Source organism: Monodon monoceros, unplaced genomic scaffold (genome assembly GCF_005190385.1).
Source record: "Monodon monoceros isolate NGI ecotype Baffin Bay Population unplaced genomic scaffold, NGI_Narwhal_1 Super_Scaffold_1, whole genome shotgun sequence".
Taxonomy (NCBI): domain Eukaryota; kingdom Metazoa; phylum Chordata; class Mammalia; order Artiodactyla; family Monodontidae; genus Monodon; species Monodon monoceros.
This window is the reverse complement of record NW_021703765.1, coordinates 70,009,404-70,037,379: the sequence shown is the minus strand read 5'-3', so window position 1 is coordinate 70,037,379 and position 27,976 is coordinate 70,009,404. Positions and strand designations below refer to the sequence as shown.

At 51.0% G+C, this 27,976-nt stretch overlaps 1 protein-coding gene across 1 annotated transcript; it reads right to left on the bottom strand.

Annotated features, from left to right (window-relative positions):
- Positions 1-66: 66 nt before the first annotated feature.
- FAM222A (family with sequence similarity 222 member A) lies at positions 67-27,976 on the bottom strand. The gene is made up of 2 exons (XM_029216322.1): positions 27,895-27,976; positions 67-3,042 (listed from the first exon to the last, which is right to left on the bottom strand). The coding sequence occupies exons 1-2, from the start codon at positions 27,974-27,976 to the stop codon at positions 1,757-1,759; spliced, it is 1,368 nt and encodes a 455-aa protein (XP_029072155.1). The 3' UTR covers positions 67-1,756.

Below are 27,976 nucleotides of genomic sequence, written 5' to 3'. Positions count from 1 at the left end.
TGGACATCCCCAGGCACCAGGGCACGGGGTGTGTGTGTGCTGGGGCTGGCCAGGGAGATGGCCACTGCTCAGCCACTTTGGCCTGTCCCCAGCCACTCTGCCTCCAGGGAAGCAGGGATGGTGCCAGGCACAGAGGAAGAGCTGGGAAGGAATTTAGTGATGCAGGGGAACACCAGCCCCAGACCACCTCTGTACCCCTCAGGGAATGAGCCAGAGCAGCCCGGGCTCAATTCTGTCTTGGCTGCTCTAGGACCGATCACTGACCCAACTGAGTGGCTGACACGTAAACAGGGTAAATGACAGTGTCCACTTCGAAAGAGCTGGAGAAGTAAATGAAACATTGCATACGAAGTGGCCCAGCAGAGGAGGGGCCGGGAGGCTCCTGGCCTGCTTCCGAGGGCTCCAAGCCCAGTCAGCAGGGAAGGAGACAGCCCGTTTTACTCCTAAGGGGAGGAAGGAAGAACGAACAAAAACAAGAGCTGCAAAACATCCCACAGCTGAGACACCATCTGTGTTTTCCTTTTTTTTTTTTTCTTTCTCTTCGTTTTTAAAACAATATAGTGCAGACCGCACTTCTCACAGTAGAATATAATGGTCAATTTTAGTATAAAAAAAAAACATTCTCAGAGATTTGTAAATGCACTTAGTGCTTGAACAGGCCTTGGAGAGAGATACAGTACCGCTTCTGGAGTGCCAGAGGGGCCAGGACTTGGGGAAATCGGGCCTTGGAGACTTAATGGGGGGACCCCCTGCCTGCCTTATCCCCCGGAATGGTGTGGGGCAGGCCTTGGAGGGTGGCTTGCAGGAAAAGAGTTGGATTGGATCTCCCAATTAAAACCAGCAGGTTGCCCCCGGAACTGGCTCCTAGGAGAACCCCTGAAGGAGGCGGGGTCTGGTCCCTCTGACATTGTTAGCCCCTATAGCGCCTTTGTGCACATGGGTGAATGGTGCCCCTTCCTCAAGATTCAGAAAATTGCTGTAATAAATATACAAGTCTAGGATGCAAATGGTGTCTCCTCAGATGAGTTGCCTTGTGCAGTACACAGCCTGCACAACCGTGCCCAGAAGCCCTGTAAGATGTACTGAAGGGAAGGGAGAAGGTGGTAGTCCAGGGTTTGGAGAATGGAGATGGGATTCTGTGTTGGGAAGGAATGGTGGGGAGGGGAAGAGAGTCTAGAAGAGGAGGAGCAGGGGGACCTGTAGTCCCCGGAGCCTGTATTCGAGTGATCTTCGCCTGGAGAGGGCAGTGAGGGCGCTGTGGGCTCGATGACTTCCTCTAGGCCCCCTCTGCTCTTTTTCCAGGAGACTGGGGAGCTCGTGGAGGGAGGAGCTGTCTAAGCCCTGGGGGCCGCTCTGATCCCACCCCGACTCTAGACCCTAACATTTCCTTCTGCATCACTGTGGTCTGACCCCCTCTCCCGGAGAGCCGGAAAGAACCACTTCTGTTTTAAGTGGTTTCTCTCTCCCTGCCTCTGCCAGCTTGGATGGAGGAAGGTGTGGATGTTGGCAGCTGCCCCCCGGCCCTCCGCGTGTCCTGGGGCAGCTGATGGTGGGGAGGGGCCTTGGCGAGTGAGGTCACCTTGCCACTCCGTGTCAGCAGCAGCCGGCAGCAGCCGGCCTGGCTTCCCTGTGGGTATAAATGGGCACTCGGACACAGCGCGGGGCTGGCACCCCCGCCCCGCGTGCTGCCCACCCTGTTCTGCGGCCTGCCTCCCCCCTGGGCGCCCTGTCCGTCTGTGCATCTGCCAGGCAGGCCTTATCTGTAGACGGGCAAGCGGATGTGGGCGTGCTGGTGGTCGAGCAGCCGGGGCACAGCCACCGTCTCGTAGCCCTTGCCCAGCATCTGTTCCTTGATGCACGGGGGCCGGATGTCGTTGATGAGATACTCCAGTGACTGCAGGCTGCTGCTCAGCACGGCCGTGTTGCACACGCTCTTGCTGGGCAGGCCTGAGAGGGTCTCCGCCGGGGGCCCCGCCAGCTCCCGGGCCATCCCCGGCCCCAGCTCGGTCACGGCCACTGCCGCGGCTGCCGGATTGTAGCAGTCGCTGGTGGGGGTCACCAGCACGCTGTTCCAGGGGGCAGCGAAGTACTGGCCCACGGTGAAGCTGGTGGGCAGCCCCACGCCGCAGTTGACGGGCGACCCGCCGGCCCGCTCGTATACCCGCCCCCCACAGGCCTCGGGGGACTTGCTGGCCACCGTGCCGCCGCTGTAGGCCCGCAGCGGCTGGGGCGGGGGCGGCGGCGGCGGCTTCTGCGGCCACAGCAGGTAATCCAGGCCTCCGTCTGCGTACCCTGTGGGCTTGGTGGCCCCAGCCAACGTCAAGGCCGGCGTGCTTCCCTGGCCCAGCTCGGCGCCCTTCCGGCAATCGGGTGGGCCGGCAGTGGCCGGGTAGGCCAGGCTGGGGAAGCTGGGCACCGGGCCGTGCTTGGCTGGGCTGGGGTGGGGAACGGCCACGGCCTGGCAGGCGGCGGGCGCAGCGCCTGGGGCCTGGCACTGCTGGTTGAGCTGGTAGAGGATGCTGTGGATGGAGGGCAGGTTGGAAGGCGGCAGGGGCAGGCCGCGGCCGGGCAGGGGGATGACGGAGGCGGCAGTGGCCGCGGCCGCGGGCAGGCCGGGTGGTGGGGCGGGCGCCTCGGGTGGCTTGGGGTAGGCCAGGGACCCCAGAGTGCTGGGCGCCGGGTAGGGCGCGATGCCCACCTGCACGGCGGCCGGCGACAGCTTGGTCCGCTTGCCCTCGGCGCTCTTGAGCACGCTTTTGGTGAGCCCGGGGGGCGCAGCCACGCCGGAGGAGGAGACGGCGGCCTTGACGACGGCGAGCAGGCCCTGGTAGCCGGCCGTATGCGGCGGGTAGGGGCTGTAGCGCTGGCCACTGGTGTCGTAGCCGTTGACGGTGCGGCTGAGGTGCTTGTGCTGGGGCACGCGGATGTTGCTGGGGAAGATCTTGATGGAGAGCGGGCTGTTGGCCACCTTCTCGGCGTAGGCGTCCAGCTCGGCCGGGCTCGGGTAGCGGGAGGAATGCATGGAGCTGGCCACCGTCTCGCCTGTGGGGACACGGGAGGGGAGGAAGCACAGGTGAGAGCCGACCCTGCGACCCGGCGAGGCCCGGAGGCCGCACCCCGCCACTGTCCCCGGAACGACTCGCCAGCCACCCGTCCCTCGCTTTTTCCATCCAGTCACTTGCTCCTTCATTCATTCTTTCTAAATCGTTAAGCTTCGGATCAAAGTGTAAAGTACGTTAAAGGAAACTGCATACATCACAAGCCGGCTGCACTTTCACAAACAGAACACACTCGTGTGACACCCTAGGTCAAGGGAGAAGCCTGTGCCAGTCCCCAGAGGGCCCTCTGCGCCCCCTCCTAGTCAGTACCCACACCAAGGGAACGGCTCTCCTGGCTCCTAACGGCGCGGACTCGTGGTGCCTGGGCCTGGCACAGGTGAGCTGGGATCCTGCAGTGCATGCTCGTTTGCACTGTCGGGCCTCCGCCACTTAAGGTTATGTTTCGAGGTTCGTCCGGGTGGCCATGGGCGTGGCGGTCTGTTCATTCTCATGGCCGTGTGATGTTTGAGTGTGACTACATCACAGTTTACTCATCCTTCCCACTGCTGATGGCATTTGGGTCATTTCTGGTTTGGAGCTGATACAAATAGTGTGACAGCCCCTGGGGCACGTATTCAGTGAGTCCTGCTGGGAATAGGCCCAGGAGCAGAACTGCTGGGACAAAGGAGAGACGAGAATGTTCAGCTTCAGGAGAAAATGCCCAACAACTTGCCGAAGAGACTGTGCCAGCTGTGCTCCCCGCACACCGCCCCCCCCCCCAGCACGGGAGTTACGGGGGCTCTAAACCCTCCACTCCACCTGGCTGGTACCGTCGTCCATTGTATTAGGTTGGCCAAAAAGTTCGTTCAGGTTTCCCGTGCCATCTTATGGAAAAACCGGAACGAACTTTTTGGCCAACCCCAATACCACCACTCTGGTGGGTGTTCATTCTGCCCCTTTACTTGTCCTCTCGGCGCCTCATCTGTAGAATGGGGTGATGATGGCCCATGGATGGCTCAGTGAGTTGCTACATGGCCTGGCGCGGGGCAAGTTGCCGCAGGTGGCTTTCATCCTGGTGCTCACCGACCCTCGTTCAACCAACAGGCAGCCGGGAAGGAGGGGTTTTTCCCCCGCTGGCTGCCCCTCCCCTCCCCAGGTCTGCCTGTCACCTGCAAGACCTGTGTGGTGGCCACTGCCTTTTTTGTGAGCTGTCAGCACGGCAGCTGAAGGGTGTACTTTGTTTGTTTATTTTTTTGGCCACGCCGCACAGCTTGTGACATCTTAGTTCCCTGACCAGGGATTGAACCCGGGCCCTTGGCAGTGAAAGCGTGGAGTCCTAACTACTGGACCGCCGGGAATCTCCCTGAAGGGTGTACTCTGTGTGACAGGCTGACTGTCCCCACCGTCAGTGGGCACAACTGGGCCCTGCTGTGGGGGAGGCGGGTTGCCGGTGGGTAGACCCCCTTCTCCCATCCAAAGCCCCTCCCTGGTCCTAAGACATTCCTCAGTGCTGCTCAGGACCCCCTCTGGCGCGGGGAGTGGAGCAGGAGGCCTGCGTGAGGCAGATGGAGAGACCCTGGGCTTTGGAGCTGGCTGCCTAGGTGGAGTCCTGTCTGGTTGCAGGGCTGTATGGCCCTGGGCAAGTTGTTGGCCTGGCCGAGCCTCAGTTTTCCCACCTGTGGAATGGGGATAAGGACTGTGGCAGATCTGCAGGGCGGCCTCAAGGAATGTCTGTGCCAAGGGGCCGAGCAGGGGGTGAGACAAACAGTAGGTGATGGGAGATCGTGACCTGGCTGGGCCCTTGGGTGAGGAGGACCCTACAAGGTCTCATGGTGCACTGCCTTCCTCTCGGCCCTGTGGGCACCCCTGGGACCCAACAGTGACTCCTGCGAGGGTGTGGGGGGGTGTTCACCACTCTGAACCTCAGTTTCCTCATCTAAAATGGGGTTACACCGCTGCCAACACTGCCTCCCAGGAGGGCTGTAAGGCTTTCATGAGTCGTGCGGTAGAGCGTTAGCAGAAGTGGGTCTAAGTGTGTTAAGACCCCTCCACCTGCCTGGCACAGGGGTCTTCCTGGGAGAGGAAGGGGTAGGGCTTGTGCATGGCTGGGCCTGGCATTGTGGCTAGGACACAGTGCAGACCCCACCGCCTTCCTTAGGCCTTCCCACCACATCCCCTCCTTCCCGAGCCTCACCCGACTCCCTTGTGGACTTAGAGCCAGTCTGAGCAAAATGCATGCCGTGATGGGGGAGCCTCACCCCCAGGGCTTCAGAGGTAGCTTTCTGGAAGAAAGGGCATCCCTGCTAAAGGCAATGGCGAAAGGAGCGAGGAGGGAGGAGAGAAACATATTCCAGCAGAAGAAACTGCACAGGCAAAGGTCCAGAGGTGAGGAAGCCTGTCCCGGTGGGAACTATAAACCAGAATAAAAGCAGAAGCCCAGAGCAGGCATGCAGGGGAGGAAAGACCACGACAGGCAGCTCAGGAGGGTGTCGGGCCAGAGCAGGGGCTCTTCGCTGTGGGGCAGCGGTTCTCAATGGTTCTGTCCCCAGGGCACACTGTTGACATCCACAGACGAGTTCGGCTGTCATAGCTTGCAGAGAGGGCTCTACGGCAGCTGGTGGGCACGGGTCAGGGAGGCTGCTAAACACCCTGCGATGCACAGGACAAAGACCCCACCACAAAGACCTGTCAGGCCCCTAGTGTCTGCACTGCTGTGCTGGGAGCCCTCGCCCAAGGCATCGGCAGCTGTGGAAGGTTCTAAGCAGGTGAGGGGCAGGGCAGGCCTGCGTTAGGAAGACCGTTCTTCTCTGCCCTGAGGCGCAGGGATGTGGTCTGACCTGGGCAGGACAGTGGGGAGGGAAGAGGGTGGCGGCACCGAGCACCCCAAGGAGGCTGGGGCAGTGCCCCTCCATCCGTGTGGCCTAACCTGGGCCAGGTGGGTGGAGCTGACCCCAGGCCCCCCATCCTGACCCTGCCTGGGGCAGCCCCCACTCCTAAGTGACCTAAAATAAACTCAGTGTGGAGAATGGAAATGTCACTTTGGCCAATGGGGGAATCTTTCTCCGAGATTGGATTTAAACTACATTATACAAGCAATTTCATGGGCACTTAGCGCCGCTCGGAGAGTCCCGCAAAAAAGGGACCAGCTCTTCATTTACCAGCCATAAATCAGCAGTTGCTATAATGAGCACAAAAATGTCACTTTTATGCAATTTTACAGATGAACAAAACTGGTGAAATTAACTGTGGTAACCTACTATAGTCAGCAAAAGCGGCTGCCGGGGGAAAAAAATCATATCTGTATGTATTTTTGTTCCTCTTAAACTCTCTTCCCAAGCAAGTTTCTGCCATTGTGGTGTGAAAACTCATTTGTCCTCACCCGTATACTTTCATTTGGAGTTTATCTTGAGTATCCAATGAGCCACCAACTGTGAAAATGATTAAATCTACAAAATCCATCTAATGGATGGAATAAATTAGGTGCTTAAAACCTTAAGAAGAAGAAAAAAAAAGAGCAATGCCTGTTACTAGTTTCCATTCATTGAAAGAAGGGGCCCATCTGGCCCCTCTGCTGGTCAACAGGGCTCAGCCAGGGTGGGTTGGTCCCTCCAGTTTGTTGGAGCGGACGGTGGTGCCGTGACACAGAGGCCGTCCTTTGGTGAGCACTTAGTATATGTGAGGCCCCCTGCCTACAGCTTTTCTCCATGCCTCTTGTTTGGAGCACCTGACAGCTCCGAGAGGTGGGAGGTGGTCCCATTTTACAGATAAGGAAGCAGACAAGTTGTGGCACTTGGCAGGCAGCCTCCAAGATCTGTCCCCGACCCCAGTGTTTCTCACCTCCTGGTATTCACGCCCTTCCACTCCACATGGGGCTGACCTGTGTGACCTGTAAGATACCGTGGAAGTGAAGGAGTGTGACTTCCAGGGCAGGGTCGTGGAAGGCTCTGTGGCCTCCTCCCCTCTTGGATCACTTGCTCTGGGGAAGCGGCCGCCTGTAAGGATGCCGGAGCAGCCGAGGGGGAGGCCCCCATAGAGGGTCACGTGCGCCTTCTCGGGGGCAGGTCTTCCAGCCCTGGCCAAGCCTCCAGAGGACTGCAGCCCCTGCCAACATCCGCCTGCAGCCTCACGAGAGACACGGAGCAGAGCCACTGGCTAGGTGGCTCCTGAGCTCCTGACCCACGGAAACCGTGAGAGACGGTGCGTGATCACTGATGCTTTAAGCTACTAAGTTCTGGAGCAACTTGCTACACAGCAGTAGCTAACTAATCCAGGCCCCCATTTTACAGAGAAGGAAATGGAAGCTTCCCGAGAACACACAGCCGGGGAGGGGCTGAGCTGGGATTTGCCTTCCATGTCATCATCCCCTCACCTGCACCCCAAGGCAGGCCCCAGCTGAAGCCAGGAGACTCAGGAGGCTCCCCCTCTTCCTCCTTAGAATTAGGAGGCGGACAGTCCTGAGGAGGGACTATAGAGTCAGCCCGGAGGCTCAGAGAGGCAGGAAGTGACCCATCAGAGGGCACACGGCCGGGCAGCTCTCACGGCTGCCCTCGGCTCCTGGAGACTGCCGGCTGGCGGCCCTCGGCAGGCCTCCCCTGGACACGTGCTTGTCTCTGGGTGGGCGTGTACCAGGGTCACCCTGTTCCAAACCTGGCTTGATTGCTGCACCCCTGTGAGTCTTTGCATCTGCGGCCTCTACTGTCTCCCTTGTTCCTGAAGGGCTTTCTGCTGAGCCACCCCGGGGGCCTCAACCCCAGCCTTGTCCACCAGCGTACAGTAGCCCTGGCTTGGGCGGGGGGGGTCCTCTGGCCACTCGGGCCAGGCTGGGCCCCCGAGTCCCGCTGGGCGAAGGCTCCTGACCCTCCCCCGGAGGTGGGCACCACCACCAGTGTTCAGTGCAATTGCACAGCCCCATTTTGGCAAATGTCATGACACAAAAAAGGCCTCACATGAATGAACCAGCCAAGCCAGCTGTTTGCGGCAGGCTTCTATGCAGTGGCAAGGATGGGGGGCAGCGCTCACGGGGTTAATGGGCAGAGGAGGGGACCCATGGCCCTGTGGGCCCCCTGGGGAGCCCCAGGGCCCACCTTGCCTGGTTCCCCGAGTTGGCCAGGGCACCCCAGCGAAGGTTCCATCGGCGCCTGGTGCATCGCTGCAGGCACCACGGCAGATTCTGACTGCCCTGGGCTTGTCCTGCTGCCCCAGCAGACTGGACTCCCTGAGCTGGCTTGTTCAGTGCTGTCCCCACTGCCCACAGGACATGGAGTAGGAACTCAGGAATGTTGCGTTGAAGGAATGACGAGGCTGTGGCTAGAAGGACCCGTCCAGCCTGGGAGCCCCTGTTCACCGCCAGTCACGACACTTGGGAGAAGCTAAGCCAGAGACAGCCCCATGGAGAGACGCCTCCCCCCAAGCCCGCATCCCCTGGGTGTCTTCTGAGCCCTCCCACGTGCAGGCACTGTCCTGGGCTTGGAGACGAGCAGCGGTCAAAGCAAACCGAAGTTCCCGCCCTCTCCGAGTTGACATCTAGTTGGGGGAGACAGACAATAACGTGTAATGCGTCCGGCAGCGATAGGCCCCGCGAACCAGGAGAGAGCAGGTGTCGTAGTTTATGTCCACAATTCTTTGGCGTTCCTCCCACAAACAGCGGAGGCTAATTTTCCTTTAAACATGAACTAAGCGACTCGATTCTACTGAATAGAACGCGTGGTGACTGGTGACTGTCATGGCTCAGTGGCGCTGAGTGACTATCATGGCTATCACTAAGTGGCACTGATGACTATCATGGCTCAGTCCTGAGGGCGTATGGCTGCCTCCTGGAGCTCCAGGTGGATCTGTCTCTCAGGAGGTCCATCCCCGGAGTCATGTCCATCCCCACCATCATGTTCTGGGAAGCCCAGGCCACGTGGAGAGGCCATGTGTGGGTGTTTCAGCCAACAGCCGGCACCCACCACCCGATGTGTGAGGGAGCAGGCCTTCGGAAGGTTCCAGCCCCAGCCCGGGTCTTCCCGCAAGGCCCCCTACCCCAGCCCCGTTCCCAGCGACATCACAGAGCAGAGACACCAACCCCATGGTGCCCTGTCCATAGTCCTGAGCATACGACAGAGCTGTGTGAGGCCGCTGAGCTTTGGGGTGATTTGTTACGCAGCCGTAGTCATCGGGACAGCAGGGCGTGGGGGACGGAGAGGGATGGGATGGAAGGGCGCCTCGTTCGGACACGGCAGTCAGCGCAGAGGCTTCTCTGATAAAGCAGCTCTTCAGGACCGCGGAAGGAGGTGCGGTGTGGGAGTGAGCCGCGTGGGCGTCTGATGGGAGAGTGGTCCCAGCAGCAGAGGCTGAGGGGAGTGGATGCGTGCGCCAGGCGCAGCGGGACCGGCGGGGGAAGGTCATAGGAGATGGACCGGAGAGGCAGGGGGCGCACAGAGCAAATGGGCTGGGCCTTGGGGCCATTGAGAGGACCTGGGCTTTGCTCCACAGGGGAGGGTTGGGAGCAGAGGAGGGACATGACCTGATGTGGGTTTTAATGGGACCCCTAAGGCTACTGGGTGGGAAACAGGAAGAAATCATCCCGGGAGCAGCCTGACTGTCCCTATGAGACAGAGCACCCAGGAGGCCCCTGGCAGAAACACACCTCGCTGGGCACTAACGCTTAGGGTGTTGGAAGGCTCTGATGATGCCGGGAAGTGGGTACAGTACAGGGATGCGGAAAGAGGTCACAAAGGGGGCTGTGTCTTCCTCCTTCCCTCTCGAACCAACACTTGAAGGAAAAAAGCCCTGGATGCCAACAGGGGCTGGCCTGGGAAGGAGGCATATTTTATTTCTTCTCTGTGCTTTTCTGTAATTGCCGGTGGCCAGCTGCACCTGAGTATTGCTTTAGGGTGGGGGACAGGCACAGGCTCCCATTCCTCCCAGGGTGCTGCCTTTGATGTCTGCTTCAAAGCATCCTCCACTGCCCTTGGCCTTGAGCAGCCTGAGGCTCCCCGGCTCCCCATGTCATAGGGCAGCGTCTGCTCCTGGGCAGAGCACAGAGGGTGGTCGGCAGCCTTTTGAGAAGGAATCACGGTCAAATCCCAGCTCTGCCACACACTGGCTGTGTGGCCCTAGGCAGGCCGCTGCCCTCTCTGAGCCTCGGTTTTCTCTTGTGTAAAATGGGGATGATACTGCTGTTGCTGACGTTCGAGAGTTTTTGTGAGCACTGGAGATGGTGCCTGCCTTCAGTGGGTGCCAAGGTTGTTGGCGATGAATTCACTGAAGCCCCTTCACCGCCTCCAGGCCCCCAGCTGCCTTGCTTTTCTCTGTAAAACCCTCCCGTGAGCCCCCCATTTGCATGAAGTCTTAGCTGCTCAGGGTGGCATTCAGGCCACCTGGCCTTGACCTCCCTCTGCAGCGCCCCCCCACAGGCCCCTGGATGCCTGCACGGTGTCCCCGAGCCTCCTGTACATGCTGACCGCCCCCCTCTGTTGAGTGCCACCTCTGGGTCCGGCATCGCCCCAAACACCCGGGCCTTGCCCCTCTGCCAGCCCCGTGGAGGCCCTGGGAGGTGGGCCCTGGGTTCCAGAAGAGAAGGATAGGCATTCAAGGGACAGGACATCGGTGAGGGTTGCAGACGCAAATCCCTGCGTGGTTTGCTGACTGCTGGCAGACAGATGGGTTGCCAAGGAGCCAGAGCCCAGGTGGGGCAAGGACAGAGGTGGGCGGGGAAGGCGTGCCCTGCCCTGAGGTGTTCTCTTTTGGTTTTTTGTTTTATATTTTTTGGCCGCGCGGCACGTGGGATCTTACTTCCCTGACCGGGGACTGAACCGGCGCCCCCTCTGCATTAGAAGCACAGAGTCTTAACCACTGGACCCCCAGGGAAGTCCCCAGAGGTGTTTTCTTTTGAAACAGTGTTCAGACACCAGCAGGACACACCACACACCTGGTGCGCAGGTTGTGGCTCGTGGGCTGCCAGTTTGAGACCTCTGGTGGCAGAGAAACAATTTGTGAGCCAGGATTTGAGCCCTGGGCATCTGTGCCCCGGGACCCTGCTCTCAATCACTGGGCACCATGGACACCGTGGCTGGACCGGTTCTCTCAGGTTGATGCCGATGGCCTGGACACCCTGCTCGTCTAGTCTGTGTCCGTCTGTCTCCCCCGCCCCACACCCCGAGGAGAAGTGCCCCATCTCTGGGTCCCCTCCAGTACCTGATCTGGAAGGGTGAACCTGGGGTGGGGTGGAATTGTCCATGCAGTGCCCAGCACGCGGTAGGTGCCTAAATTATGTGCCGAGAGGATGAAGAAGAGGTGTTGCTTACACCCCCTGGTCTCAGCTGAGACACGGCCCCCGGCCCCCATCCAGGCAGCCTTCCCTGCCTGCCCCCCAGCACTCCCCTGCTGTAGCTGTTGGCTTGTCTCCTGGGCTGGATTTGGAGTTGTTTGAGGGCAGGCCTTGCTCCTTCTCAGCACCCTGATGCCTAAGAGAATGTGTGGAACCGTGGCAGGTGCCCGGGAGCATTGCGCGAATGACGGTGCGGGGTCTAGCGAATCTCCCCCCATGAACTGGGCTGCCCCTGCCCCCTGCCCCCCCTCCCCGCCATGGCCCCTGTGAAAGCCTTGTTGGGAAATGTGAAAGACTGCCTGGCTGGCTGGCGGTGCAGGCGAGCCGTCGCTGTCGTTAAGTTAGTGTTATGGGCCTTTTACAGGTGTGATAAGTAGACGCAGTTATTAACAAGTACATTAAGCCAATTAAAAGCAGCCCTTCGAGTGGGATTTAATGTTGCTACAGGGAGACAGGAGCGTGGGCCTCGGTGGCACCCTGCCTTCCGGAAGCTGGAGGGGTGAGACTGGGGAGAGGTGAGCAGCTCGGATTCCGACTGGAGGCAGGCCATGGCCTTTTGATGCCCAGCTCAGCCACTTGCTGGGGGTGACCTGGGGCAGCCGCTGGACGTGAGCCTCAGTTTCTCGTCTGTAAGGGGCTGAAGGGGCGGGCGCATCAGGGGTTGCCGAAGTCAGCGTGATACTCTGTACGGGCAGGCACGTGGTACCTGCCCGTCAGGGGGCAGGTGGAGGTGGGAGGGGTGGCCAGGGCAGGACCCCAGCCCAGGATTCCTGCTCCCACGCTCCGGGCTTCTCTGTGCTGCCCCGGTGGCAGCCCCAGGTGCCCCCAGGCACCTACCAGCCAGACGCCAGTCCCTGTGCGGCTGAGTGCAGCTTCCTGCTGAGCCACTGGACGTCCCCACCAACCCTGCCCCCGGCGAAGTTGTTCCCTTGGTGGACCTCAGACTTTCTGAGTGTAAAATGGGGCTATTGATAACTGTAGCTTTCCTAGAGGAGGGGTGGGAGAATGAAAGGTGTGCCGGGCACCGGAGCATAGCAGATGTTTGGTGAGGTTTTTTTCCTTCTTATGTTGTCACAGATTTTGCCTATCACCTCCTCCCTAAGGCTCAGGAACTGAACATGATCTGTGTTGAAACGGGGCTGGGGTGGGGTGTCCAGGACAGGAGGGGTCCCTGGGCCTGGGGCCTGGCCCCAGCCCCCCGGGAGGAACAGCCCGTATCTGCATTCCCCTTTGCTGCCGACACTCTGCCCTTGGAGGTGGCAGCCTTCTGAATGCTCAATTAACGTGACACTAATTAGCTGGTGGCACCAGCAGAATCCCTAATGAGGCTGTCCCGGAGGGGGGCAGGGGAAGGCGCTGGGCCGGGGCAGACGTAGGGCCGGGGCAGACGCAGCTGTTCTCTGGCCTCTGCTGGGAGGGAGGCAGGGAGGGGAAGGGCGGCGGCCAGCCACCCTGACTTGCCTCCAGTCCACTGCCCCGGTGGCAGCCCCAGGGCCTTGAAGGTCAGGCCCTGGTGTCACTCCAGGTGCCCCAGCTACCAGCTGGGGGTAGGGGAGTGGCCCCAGCTCCCTGGCCACCACTTCTCCTAAGGGGACGGAGTAAGGATTAAACAAGAGGATGCGTGTCAGAAGGCCTGGTACGTAGTGGTGCTCAGAGAAGGCTGGCTGCCTGCCTTCTAGCTCTTTCTGTGCCAGAGCAGGCAGTACAAGATAGTGGTGGTCATTGGGCGCCGCACAAAGGGTCCTCTCATTCTCTAAGCATGTGTGTGTACACATGTCCAAGCTCACACACATGCTCTAGGGTCACACATGTGAGCCACGTGTGCCCAGATATTCAGGGACATCCTGTACATGCAGAGACTGGCAGGTGTTCGCAGGCACACGTACCCGTGTCTACATCCTCCTTCCCCACTGGAGCCCCAGCTGGAGCCCTGCAGCGGCCAAGGTGTCCCTCCCCGTAGGCAGGTCTGGGAGTACTTCAGTCCCTCCCCAGTCTGACTTTCCTGCACCTCGGTTTCCCTGACCTTCTCCCTGACTGGGCTCGGTCTCTGGGAGTCCACCCCTCACTCTCTCCCAGGACCCAGCAATGTCCCTCCCCCGCCCTGGGCTTTGCCTGTGTTCTTGTCTCACCCTGCTGCATTGGCCATGATGCATGTGGGATCTTAGTTCCCCGACCAGGGATTGAACCTGCGCCCCCTGCTGTGGAAGCTTGGAGTCTTAACCACCGGACCACCAGGGAAGTCCCTGTCCCTCTGTCTTCGTGGCAGCTGTCTTCGCCCTTTGGAACTGCTGGCTCATCTCTCCCTCCTTTGGGCCATTTTCCTACTCCTGTCTGTCTCCGTCCACATCCATGCTGGTCTGACCCCCCATCCCTTCCCTCCCCGCTCCAGTCTCTGTCTCCAATCCTTAGTCTCACCCCCTCCCACCCACCACTGGCTCCCTACCCCTCCCCGTTGCTGTCTTTGTGCCACCACATCCTGGCTCTCTATTCTGCATACGGGTCCGTTTTAAGTGCTGAAGACATCCTCTCTCAGTTTGGGGGCTCATCTTGACTTTTTTTTTTTTTGGTGTATTTTGCTGAGTTTTAAATTTTATTGTGGTCCAACCTGTCTTTTCACTTGTGCTTTTTTTCCCCTCTCAGTTTGCAAATCCTTCCTCTCCTGAGGATGACGTTCTCTGTCACTTTCTTCAAAGAATGCTATCTGTTTTCCTTGTTTTTTTGGTCTGCCTAGAATTCCTGTTGATGTATGGTGTTGGGTAAGGCTCCAATGTCATTTACTCCATATGTATAACCAGTTGTCCCAGCTCTGCATATTCATCCCCAGTGATCTGCAAGACCCAATTCATCCTAGATGGAGCTGGTAGTGTGTGGATCTATTTCTAGATGCTCTTCTCCATCCCCTGGTCCCCTCTTTCCCTTTGTTAGTCCCATGGTTTCAGCCTTAAGCCATGGCAGTACTGGCCCTTATACTTCTTTTTTTTTTTTAATTATTATTTATTTGGCTGAGTTGGGTCTTAGTTGCGGCACACGGGATCTTTTGTTGCAGCACGTGGGCTCAGTGGTTGTGGTGTGTGGGCTTAGCTGTCCGGCGGCATGTGGGATCTTAGTTGCCCGACCAGGGATCGTCCCCTGCATTGGAAGGCAGATTCTTAGCCACTGGACCACCAGAGAAGTCCCTGGTCCTTATACTTTTTTGTCAAAAGCACCTTGGCCATTCTTGGCCCTTTGTTCTTTCCTTATCAACTTCTACACCAGGTTTTCAAGTTATACACAGGATGGCCAGGATGTAGGGATTGGATTGAATTTTTTCCATATTGAATCTCTGTCCATGCACAGGACATATGTCTAAGTTTGTTCTGGTCTTTAAAAACTGTCATTATATAAACTTAAATTTTTCTCCATAGAGGTCATTTACCTCTTTTATCAATTTATTTTAGGTCCCTTAATAAATTGTAATAGTATCATAACTTAGATAAAATGGACAATTCCTACACAGACACAAACTACCAAAACTGACTTAAGAAGAAATAGAAAATCTGAATAGACCTATAACAAATAAATATATTAAATTAGTGATCAAAACATTTACCCACAAAGAAAAGCCCAAGCCTAGAAGGCTTCACTGTTGAATTCTATAGAACATTTAAAGAAGAATTAATGCCAATTATTCCACAAACTCTTCTAAAAAAGAGACTAGGAGGGAACACTTGCAAACTAATTCTGTGAGACCAGTATTACCCTAATGTCAAAACCAGACAAAGACACCACAAAATAACTATAGACTAATATCATGAATATATGAATACGTACTCGGTCCTCCGTATCCACAGGTTCTGCATCCATGGATTCAACCGAGGACCAAAAATTCCAAAAAGCAAAACTTGAATTTGCTGTGCACCAGCAACTATTTTCATAGCATTTACATCATATTTACAACTATCTACATATCATTTACATTATATTTACAGCTATTTACATAGTATTTACATTGTACTAGGAATAAGTAATCTAGAGATGATCTAAAGTATATGCAGGGGAATTCCCTGGTGGTCCAGTGGTTAGAACCCCACGCTTTCACTGCCAAGGGCCGGGGTTCAGTCCCTGGTTGGGGAACTAAAATCCCACAGGCCACGCGGTGCGGCCAAAAAAAGAAAAAAGGATATGCATAGATTATACGCAAATACTATGCCATTTTATGTATCAATATAAGAGATTTGAACATCTGTGGATTTTTGTATCCATCGCCGGGGGGCGGGGGGGAGTCTTGGAGCCGATCTCCCATGGATACCATGACTGTACATGCAAAAATCAAAAAAATACTAGCAAACTTAATCCAGTAATATATAAAAAGCATTATACACCATGACCAAGTGGGACTTATCCCAGGAATACAAAGTTGGCTTAACATCCAAAACTCAAATTAATGTAATACACCATACAGATAGAATAAAGGACAACTACCACATGGTCATCTCAGTGGATGCAAAAAAGCATCTGATGTAACCTAAGGTACCTTCATGATAAAACATTCAACAAACTAGGATAGACGGGAACTTCCTCAACTTGAGAAAGAGTATTTAGGAAAAATCTACAGATTATGTCACGTTTAATGGTAAAAGACCAAATGCTTTCCCTCAAAAATTAGGAATAAGATTGCCACTTCTGTTCAACATTGTACTAAAGATTCTAACCAGGGCGATTAGACAAGAAAAAGATAAAAGTCATTCACATAAAAAGCAAGAGGTAAAACTATCTCTTTTCATAGATGACATAATCTTGCACATAGAAAATCATATGAGGGCTTCCCTGATGGCTCAGTGGTTAAGAATCCGCCTGCCAATGCAGGGGAAACGGGTTCAAGCCCTGGATCTTCAAGGAAGATCCCACATGCCGCGGAGCAACTAAGCCTGTGCACCACAACTACTGAGCCTGTGCTCTACAGCCTGCAAGCCACAACTACTGAGCCCACGTGCCAACTACTGAGCCCACGTGCCACAACTACTGAAGCCCGTGCGCCTACAGTCCGTGCTCCGCAGCAAGAGAAGTCACTGCAACGAGAAGCCCGCGCACCACAATGAAGACCCAATGCAGCCAAAAATAAATAAATAGATAAATAAGTTTATAAGAAAAAGAAAATCCTATGAAGTTCCCTAAAAAAACTGTTAGAATAAACAAGTTCAGCAAGTTTGCAGGATCAATATACAGAAATCAACTGTATTTCTATACATGCACAAAGAATGGTCCAAAACAAAATTAAGAAAATGATTGCATATACAAGAGCTTCAAAAAATAAAACTTAGAAGTAAATTTAACGAAAGAGCAAAAGTTACAATCTGAAAAAAAATTTTTTTCAAAGAAATTAAAGAAGATTTAAATAAATGGAAAGACATCAGACATTCATGGATTAGAAGACTTAATATCAAGATGATAATATTCCCTAAACTGGTGTACAGATCCAACACAGTCCCTATCAAGATCCCAGATGGCTTCTCCGCAGAAATTCACAAGCTGATCCTAAAATTCACGGGACCCACAAGACCCAATACAATCTTGAGAAACCACAAAGTTGGAGGATTCACAACTTCTGATTTCCTGACTTACTACAAAGCCACAGTAATCATGACAGTGTGGTACTGGGATGAGAAAAACATGTAGGTCCAAAGAATTGAGAATCCAGAAATAAGCCCTCACGTTTACGGTAAACCGATTTTTGCCGAGGGAGCCAGACAATTCAATAGGGAAAGGTTGGTTTCTTCAACAAATGGTGCTGGAACAAGATATCCACAGGCGAAAGAATGAAGTTGGACCTTTCTTCACACCATACACAAAAGTTAACTCAAAATGGATCACAGACCTAAAAGTAAGAGCTAAAATTAGAAAACTCTTAGGCAAAAACATAGGAGTAAATTTTCCTCCTTAATGTAGTTAGGTTAAGCAAAGCCTTTTTAGATACAACACCAAAAGCACAAGTGAGAAAAGAAATTTTTACTTCATCAAAGTTAAAGCCTTTTGTACTTCAAAGGACACCATGAAGAAAGTGATAAAGGCAACCCTAGAATGGGAGAAAATATTTGTGAATCATGAATCTGATAAGGAACTTGTAACTAGATTATATATAGAACATTTACAACTTAATAAAAAGACAGCCCAATTTAAAAATGGGCAAAAGAGCAGAATAGACATTTCTTCAAAGAAGATATACAAAGGCCTATATGCACATAAAAAGATGCTCAACATCCTTAGCCATTAGGGAAATGCAAATCAAAACTACAGTGATACCACTTCATCTGCACTAGGATGGCTGGAATCAAAAAGATGACAAGTTTTGGTAAGATGTGGAGACACTGGAACCCTCATACACTGCTGGTGGTAATGTCAAATGGCACAGCTGCGTTAGAAACCAATTTGGCAGGTCCTCAGAAATGTAAGCAAACAATTACCATGTGACCCAGCAACTCCACTCTTAGATGCATATGCAAGAGAAATGCAAACATACGCCCACACTGAAAATTATATACAAATGTTCACAGCATTATTCATAATTGCCAAAAATGTGGAGATGACCCAAATGTCCATCAGTTGATACGTAGATAAACAAAACACGGCATATCCATACAATGGAATATTATTCTGCACTAATAACGATGAAGTACTGATGCATGCTACAACATGAACCTTGAAAACATTAAGAAAGCCATACATAAAAGGCCACATATGACATGATTTCATTTATATGACATATCCAAAGTCGGTAAATCTAGAGAGACAAAGTAGTTTAGTGGTTGCCTAGGGCTGTGAGGGGGCTGAGGGGTAGCTGGGCAGTGACTGCTATTGGGTATGGGGTTTCTTTTGGGGGTGAGGAGAAAATGGTCTGGAAGTTCATAATTGGTGATGGTTGGACAACTGTGAATTTATGCTAAAAAGAATTCACTAGTATACTTTTAATGGGTGAGTTGTATAGTCCCTGTTACCATACATGTAAAACTGTCCCCACCCCCAAGTGAACTAGTATCTTTTTGTAATACACATTTTCCAACTCTTCGTTATAGATACAGAGCTGGCAAACTACCATCTGCAGGCCAAATGTGGTGTGCAACCTGCTTTTGTAAATAAAATTTTATTGGAACCCAGCCATGCACACTCATTTCTGTGCGTCTGTGGCAGTTTTCGCACCACGATGCCGCAGAGCTGAGTAGTTACAATAGACACTGTGTGGCCTGCGAGGCCGAATATCGGCTCTTTACAGAAGAAGTTTGCCCACTTCTGCTGTAGAGGAATGAAATTGCATTTGTATGTTGATATTCTTTTTTTAAAAAATTTTTTTCTATTATTCCACTTTTATTTTTTAAAAACTTTGTTGAAATGTAGTTGATTTACAATGTTGTGTTAGTTTCAGGTGTACAGCAAAGTGATTCAGTTATGCGTGTGTGTATATATATATACATATATATTCTCTTTTAGATTCTTTTCTATTATAGGTTATTACAAGATATTGAGTATAGTTCCCTGTGCTGTACAGTAGCTCCTTGTTGGTTATCTACTTTATGTATTGTATGTTGATGTTCTGTCTGCAAATCTTGCTGAATTCTTGTTCTCTTGAGGTTTCTATGCAGACAGTCTGACTTCTTTCTAATCCTTAAAACTTATTTATTATCCTCTGTCTTACTGAGATGGCCAAGACCTCTGTACAGTGTGGGAAGGCAGTGATTTGGGTCTCTGTCCTCCTCTGATTTTATCAACCCTTGGGTTGGTTTGTGGTGGATTGTGGCTGTATCCTCCCGTAACAGAAGAAGGAAGTTGCCTGCCATCCTAGTTTGCTAAGAGCTTATTTTTATTCATTCAATCGTAAAAGGAGGCTAACTCCATCCGGACCTGTCCTGGCTGTCACCTCTGAGCGTCTCTCCTCTCCTGGGCTCGGTTCCGAGGCGGGGGTGGCCCTGGACCATCCCTCCTTCCCCGGGGCTGTGCTCAGCAACAGCTCTGTAATTGAATCTGTGGTGCGGCCAGCGGTGGCTTTTTAATTTTATTGGAATTTTAAATTGCTTTGTTTCTTCCTTATTTTATTAGTGTTAGTGGAAGCAGCGGCACCTGCAGGAATGCTTGTGGGGCTACGGCCCACAGGGGCAATGGCGCCAGCCTTTGGGGTTGGGGGCGTTGGGCAGGAGTCAGGTGAGGAGGGGTGGGCGTTGGGGAGAAGCTTCACCTGTGAAGATGCGAGGGATGGGCTGGGGAACCTCTTATCCCTTTGTGGGTATGGGTGTGGGGAAAGGGGTCCTGCCCTCTGGGGGAGACGGGGGCAGGTAAAGGGTTTGAGTCTGCTGCCAGGCCCTGGGGATTCTCTCCTTTTCTTCTTATTCCCACGTCACAGCGGAGGAAACTAAGGCCTAGAGAGGGCCAGTCCAGTCATTTGCCCAAGACCACACATACATCCCATTCAGGGCACAGCCAGGATTTGACCCCCAGGCCATCTGGTCTCAAAGCCTGTGTCCTGGGGGCTCCTGGGGAAGAGGGCAGGGCAGTAACTCAATCCTCATCTTCAGAGGACCAGCCTGAGGCACAGAGAGGCTGCGTCCCTCGCCCAGGGTCCGGCAGAGCGAGGCTGGACGCTCACACCAGTCTCCTAGGGTAGCTGCCACGGCCCCTCCCTCCCTGGATGACAGGTCCCTGAGTCTACCCCTGCACCAGCCAAGCCCCCATGGTGCCTCTCTGCCTGGCCCATACTTTTAGCGGCGTGTGACTCAAAGTTTGTGTATCAAAACCATGATGAGAAAGTCAAATATTTATTAGGGGCACGGTCCTGAGCAGCTGAGAAGAACAGGCTTCTGTCCCAGGGATGGGTGGGTCCTGTTTGGGACCCAGGGACTCTACCCAGCTGGGAGTAGCCCAAGATCTTAGGCCTGAGGTAGGGAAGGGGGATGGACTTTGCCTCCCGCCACATCTTTTTCCCTCTCTTTTTCTCCAGGTCACTTTCTCCGGTTAGCTGGAACAGGCTACAACAGCCAGCCACCTGGGCTCCTGGACACGTGGCTGCCCACGCCCCCGGCTCGGCCACCTGCCTGACCTCAGGTCCTAGAGAGGTAAACAGCCATTTCTGGTTCACTGACTATGTTCTGGGCGCTTGTGGAGGTCAGTCCTCGTGCAGCCCAGTGTGGTCAGGCAGCTCTGATCCCATTTCACAGGAAGAGGGAGGGGGGCTCAGACCAGGCCACGTCTTCTCCCCACCGGATTTTTGACATTATTATCACAGATGGTCAGAGCTGGATGGCTTCTTAAGTCCATCTGATCTGACCCCTTGCTTTACAGAAGGGAGAATGCAGGCCCCAGGAGGCCAACTGACTCATCCAAGGTCACGCTACATGTGGCCCAGTCGAGACCTTTCTCCCTTAGTGAGAAACAGCATAGCCCGAGGTCTGGTCACAAAGCTCAGGGCCAGCCCTTGCTGTCTCGGTTCTGCCTGGGGGCCACAGGGACAAGAGGGTCAGCCTAGGCCTGAATGCCTGGGAGTCTTTCCAGGCCTTGACCAGGCACCAGGGCACCCAATTCAATTTGCTTATCTCCCTTCTTGCCGCCCTCTCTGCTGTGCTCTTCAGTTACAGGCAGAGTCAGTGTCTTTTCCAATAAGTGCAAAGATGTCAAAGGGTCTGAGTGGGCAGGGGAAGCAGGACATCCTTGGTGGCCCTCCACATTCTCTAGTTCCGACCTTGGAGCAGGAAGGAAGGACTGGCCCAGGTCATTGTGCCCAGCCCTTTTCTCCAGCCAGCTGGCAGCAGAGGGCAAGGCAGGAAACACTGGCACCTGGACAGTGGCAATCAGAGGTTAAAATGCACAGATCCTTTAAGCCAGCAAGCCCATCCTGGAAGAATTTTTTGCACAGATATACGTACGTGTACGAAGTTGATGTTCATTACAGCACCGTTCAGAATAGCAAGAGACCAGAAACAACCTAAAGGTCCATCAACAGGGAGATGGTTAAAATGTTATATTCATCTGTACAATGGAATACGAGGGTACTCTTTCTGTCAGGTGAGGAATAATCTCCAAGACACATCGGTAAGAAAAAAGGCAAGGAGCTGAGAAGTGTGTCGGGGTGCAAATGTTTACATAAAAGGTATTTACTGCCCCTCCTACGTGCATGCATTTTTCAGGAGGGTATTTAAGAAACTGCTAATGCTGGTTTCCTCTGGGAAGGAGAGTTATTTTTCACTGTAAATTCTCATGCCTTCTGAATTATGTGCCACAGGACAATCTATTCAGTGAAGTATCTAATTTTATAAAAGAGAACATGTTCTCCCTGGAGGCCACGTAAAGGAGGGAAGGGGGCTGTGCATGAAAAACATTTTTCCTTGAAACCGAAGGCCCTTCCAGATTATCTGTCATTGTTCTATTTTTGATGAGGCAGACATGTATTCTGTAAACCCCTATCTCTGAAAGAACACCATCAGAGGACCTTCAGTTCTGAGGATGTTGATATAACATCTTAGGTCCCCCTTGTCTTTCTGGAAATACCCTCCAGAGGCAAGTAATCAAAATTGAACCAGCACAGGACCTAATCAAAATATATAAGAAAAGGAAAGGAAAGGCAAATTATAAATAATGGTTGGCAAATAAACACTTCCCATCAGAAAAATGTGGCCACAGATGAGATGAAGATTATGGCCAAATATTTCATTGTGAAGGAAACAATGTAGTAAGCAACTGTTTCCATAAAGCAGAAATGCAAAGAGTAGGAGGGAAAAACTTATTATAAAAGGAGAAATGGAATGAGCACAGGGAGAAAAAAAAGTCATAGAAAACAGGATGAAAAGTGATCAAAATGAAAGGGAAATAGGGAGTCAGAAAGGCGTAATTAGAAGAGGGTACATAGGGAAGATGGGCAAAAGACAGCCAATCTGTGCTTAACTAGAGTCCCCAAAAGAAGGAAAGTGAAATAATACAAGCCTTGGAACCGCCTGTCGAAAGGCACAGACTGTTCCAGGAGAAACAGACTCTGAAGGGTCAATCTCAAGACACAGGCTAGTAAAGTAATGGCATGAAAGATGTGGAAAGATCAAAATGAAATATAAAGGAGGAGGGCTCAGGCTTCAACTTCTCCATGGCAACATTCAACATAAGAAAAGAACAGAACAAGGTCTACAAAAATCCTCAAGGAAACAAAGTGACCCAGGAATTATTTTTTTGCTCATTCAAGTAGAAAGTCGACAGACCATTCTGAATGTGCGGGAATTCCAGGAGTGTTGTTCACGGGAGGCCTTAAGCCGTAGACTAAAGGGCAACTTCAGATGGTGGAAAAATAAGGCAAAAGAACTGGTGATGAGCATGGACCCTGTTTATCTAGGAGACTGAGATGGATAGAACTGTGGGAGTGTGGTGATGTAACCAGATGTTAACATCACAAGCCCTAGGAGTAAAGTAATGGTATCACTAAGAAGAGAGGGGATGGGGAAAGAGGGGAACAGTAGTATAAGTACACAGGTGTCCTCATTTTTAATAGCTGGGATCAAAAGATATTTAAAGCTGATGTCAGTTAATAGAGGTTTAAAAGGATAAAGTGAACGCTGAGTAAGTGCTGTAGGGAGAAAAAGGAAATACACTAATTTCATCATTTTGTTCATTTTAGGGTAGATGGAATAGATGCTGTTACAAAGAGATAAAAAAATTAGGGGATTATTTAATGCTACACCACTAGAACAAGAACACCAGCCTTCCCTATGAGTAGTAGGTACACAAAGCAGAGAACTTAGATCACACAGGGAAAGACTTTTCAAAGCAATTAAAACAAAGCACAGCATGACTGAACTAATACCAGACATCTGTTATATCAATAAATGTAAATGGCCTAAATTCTATTAAAAATTTTTTAAAAGGCATTCAGATTGGATCACAAAGCTTAATTCAACTCTGTATTATATGAGTCACATCTAAACAAAGTAATTCAGAAAGGTTGAAATAAAAGGACTGGCAAAGGTTTCAAGAAAAATGTGAATTAAAAAAGCATCTTAATAGGCAGTTACCATCTTAATAGTTAAGATTGAATCCAGGCCAAAAAGTATTAAATACAGCCGAGAAGGATGCAATTCACTATGGAGATTTAAGGTACTAATACCTGTGCATTAAATTCCATTGCATCTTGGATACACAAGACCTAACTAATGTAATTAACAGGGTAGATATAACTGGTTAACACCAAACTCTGAATCCCGGAAACAAAGCCACATCTTTTCAAATTCCCATAAAAAGTCACAAAAATCACCGGAGATTATATCACAAAGAAAACTTCACTAAAGTCCAAAAAAGTAGAAATCATAGATAGCATTCTCTGATTATAATGCAATAGAACTGGAAATACAAAGGCACCTACTACCTGGGTGGATAGATGGAACTCAAATGAGCCTGAAGCCAAAGAAGAAGAAATCAAAGCCAAAGTTGTAAAGTTATCTAGAAAATACTGATAATAAAAATACATGCTAGAACCTACAGGATACAGCTAAAGCAGTGCTGAGAGAATTCACAGCCTTAATTTTCCTTTTTTTCTTGTTTAGCAGTATAAAGATTTAAGCCTCTCAAGACATATTTTAAAAAGGAAAGCAGGAGGAAGATTTTAATAAAGATAAATGCATAAATTGAATTAGGAACCAGAAAAGGGTAATTACTAATAAATGGATCCTAAAGATGGTTCTTTGGGAAAGGGGGGCAGATAACCTCATTAGCTAACTAACCTAATCAAGAAAATGTGGAGGGGAGCACACACAAAATATACAATATAAGAAACAAGGGTGAAGTAATCACTTAAGAGAATTTATTTTGTGCAACCTCATGCAAATAAATTCAAAAACCTGGATAAAATGGGTACTTTTCTAGAGAAACATAATTTACCAAACTCATTCAAGAACAATTAGATCAATCATTACAGAAGAAATAGAGAACATTATCTCAGAGTTACCCAGCCCTCCGTCTCCCAAATAAATACACTAGCCCAGACTGCTTCATGAAGGATTAAACAATCTTCAAAGAACAGATAATCCATTTCTACTTAAGCTGTTATAAAGCACAGAGGAAGAAGGAAAGCCTCCATTGTCTTTATGAAGCAAATGTAACACTGATAGCAAAACCCAACAAAAACTGTTCCAAAAAAAGAAAACTAAAGACTATTCTCACTGATGAAATTGAGGCAGAACTCCTAAACAAAATATAAAATCCAATTCTATGGTATGTTATAATGTAATATTTATCGTGACCATGTGGGAACCAACCAGGAATGCAAGGATGGTTCAATATAAAGAAATCTATATCATTATTCATATTAACAGAACAAAGAAAAAACCCATATGATCAGTTTCACAGACGTTGAAAAGTCATTTGGTAAAGTTCAGATTCCATTCTTGATTTTTAAAGTTCTCAATAAAATAGGAATAGATGGACACTTATTTAACCTGATAAAATACCTGCCCCTAAACCAGCATTCTGTGTAATGAGGAAATCCTAGAAGTTTCTCAAGGGCAAAGACAAAGCAAGAATGTCTACTGTCACCACTATTATTTTTCACTGTGCCAGGGATAGTAGACAACACTAATAAATAAGACAAAGAAATCAAGGTATAAAACTTGCAAGGGGCTTCCCTGGTGGTGCGGTGGTTAAGAATCCGCCTGCCAATGTAGGGGACACAGGCTTGAGCCCTGGTCCGGGAAGATCCCACATGCCGCGGAGCAACTAAGCCCGTGCGCCACAACTACTGAGCCTGCACTCTAGAGCCCATGAGCCACAACTGCTGAGCCCGTGTGCCACAACTACTGAAGCTCGTGCGCCTCGAGCCCGTGCTCCACAACGGGAGAAGCCATCGCAATGGGAAGCCCGCGTACCGTAACGAAGAGTAGCCCCCGCTTGCTGCAACTAGAGAGAGCCCACGTGCAGCAACGAAGACCCAAGGCAGCCAAAAATAAAAATAAATAAATTTATCAACAACAAAAAAATTAACTTTCCAGAGGAAGGAAACTCTAAAAATGTGTAAGATCTAAATGAAGAAAATACTAAAACATTCCTGAGGGACACAAAAGAAAGTCTGAACAAACAGAAAGGTATAGATCATGTTATTGGAGGGAAAGACATCATAAAAATGTCATTTCTTCCTGATTTATAAATTGCATGCAATCCCAGTAAAAACCAAAACAGGATTTTGTTCTTACCTAGATAAGGTGATTCTACAGTCCAGACAGAAAACTAATGGAACAGCCAAGGAATTTCTGCATAAGAGGATGGTGAATAACAAGCAAGAAGCACCAGCAAACATTAAAATGTTTTATACACATGCTTACAGCATGGATGAACCTTGAAACACTATGCAGAGAGAAAGAAGCCAGTCACAAAAGGCCACATACTGTACGAGTCCCTTCCTAGCAAAGTCCAAAACAGGGGAATCTATAGAGAAGGGAGGAGCCAGGGGGATGAGGGAGTGGGTAAGGGATTTCTTCTGAGGTGATAAAAATGCTCTAAAGTGAACTGTGGTGATGGATGTAAAGTTCTGTAAATACACTAAAACCACTGAACGGTACACTTCAAATGGGTGGATTGTATGGTACGTGAATAATATCTCAATAAAGCCATTAAAAATGTTTAAATGTGTTATAATGCTACAACAATGAAAACAGTATTGCACTGATATTTGAATACACTTGCATCCATACCCCACACTTTGCACCAGATAAATTATCAACTAATCAAAGATCGTATATTTTAAAAATTAAACCAGAGAAGAGCTAGAAGAATCCCTGGGGACACCTTTTTTTTTATTTTTAAAAATAATCTCAGCATGAGAAAGGACATTCTAAGTATGACACAAAATCCAAAGGCCATACTTCAAAAAACTCGTCCATGGCAGAATCAAAGACAAATGACAGTTTGGGGGAAACATCTGCAATTCATATGACAGACAGAAGTCTAATTCCATCATATACAAAGAGCTCCTATAAATTAATAAGGACAAAACCCAATGAGAAAAATAGATCAAGAAGATGAATAGATAAGTCAGTCAAACCACATCCATCAAAATTACAAAAGCACATACCTTCGACCCAGTATTTCTTCTTGTAGAAATTTATGCTGTAGTTTTATTCACACCTTTGTGACATACCCAGTGACAGAGTTTGTTGCTGCATTGCTTGTAATGGCAACAGGTTGGGTATGGTTCTTCTTAGGGGACTGGTCAAATAAATTATGGATCATCCGTGCTATGAAAAACTATATGGCAAAAGAATGAGGAAGCTCTTTAGAGGCTGACATATAGGATATACTGCTAAGTGAAAAAGTGAGGGGTAGGACAGTGGATAAAATATGTATATACACACATTTGCTGGGATGTGCATAAAACGTTTTCTGAGAGGACACACAACAGCGGGGAGAGGAGGAGTTTTATCTCTATACCCCTTTATTCCTTTTGAATACTGGACCACGTGAGTATATTACCATGTCTGAAGATAAAATACATATTAAAAAAGCAAAAAGCAACAACGTAAACACTATGGTAAATGGCAACCATTCCTGCACTATAGGACAGAGGCAATAGGAAAGGGTGGGGACTGTGGTGAACTGGAGATGGGTGTCCCCTTTAAAGAGGCAATAGTTACATTCTAACCAATAGCTACAGGACAGGAACACAGGCTTATGTTACCAGGTCCTCTGATTTGTGTTCAAGACACACTACATCCAGATTTTTATACAAATCTCCCCGTTTTTAAATGTGTCTAAATACTTGGGGAAAAAAAAAAAAACCCAAACAACCTATGGTGGTTAAAAATAATCAGATCAGCGGGTTTGGGAGCCCTGTCCTGGATGGTAAAGGAGGACAGACCCTTGGAGGTTACCAAGTCCAGCTCCCTAATGGCCCAGAGAGGGAAAAGACATGCCCAAGATCACCCAGCAATTCAGGCCGCAAGCTGGGATCCCATTCAGGACTACAGTGAACTTTTGAACAACGTGGTGGTTAATTCAGGCATAACTTACAGTTGGCCCCGCGTATCCTCGGTTCCTCCATATCTGCGGATTCAACCAACCACGGACCCTGTAGTACTGTACTATTCACTACTGAAAGAGATCCACCTATAAGTGGACCTGCACAGTTCAAACCTACATTGTTCGAGGGCCGGCTGTGTTTGCTTCCCCGTTATCCTCTCTGCTAATGCAGAGGGAGACAGGACACATGGTCAGGTCACAGAAGAAGTGCTGGGGTCGGGGCCATGGTGCTGGTAGTGGTCAGAGAAGGCTCCTGGGGAGGAGGTCACACCCAGTGGGAGTCAGCCAGACCAAGGGAGTGGGGAGGGACCCCAGGGAGGCAGCACAGCCTGGGCAAAGGCCTGGGAGAACACGGACGGTCCAAAGCAGGGTGGTGGTGGGCAGATGTGCCGGAGCGTGGACGGCTTTCCCCGCCTGGAAGCTGCCCTGCGAGGGCCCGAGGCGGGGAAAGCTTGGTGTGTCCAGGAGAGAGGCAGCCCCGTGGACTCGGGGTGGGCAGAGGAAGGGGTGGGGCTAGGGCCATAAGGAGGGCGTGTCACTCACACTTGCGCAGCTCCAGGCTCTTGGTCGGGCAGGCCAGGTGTTGGCCGGGGGCGTTCTGGGTCCTCTGCAGGCAGGCCAGCAT

Bases quoted from the DNA above. Each gene is read 5' to 3' on its own strand.
- FAM222A (XM_029216322.1), bottom strand. From the start codon at position 27,976: ATGCTGGCCTGCCTGCAGAGGACCCAGAACGCCCCCGGCCAACACCTG. The intron at 3,043-27,894 runs GTGAGTGACACG...GTGTCCCCACAG, and splicing joins GAGCCTGGAGCTGCGCAAGT to GCGAGACGGTGGCCAGCTCC.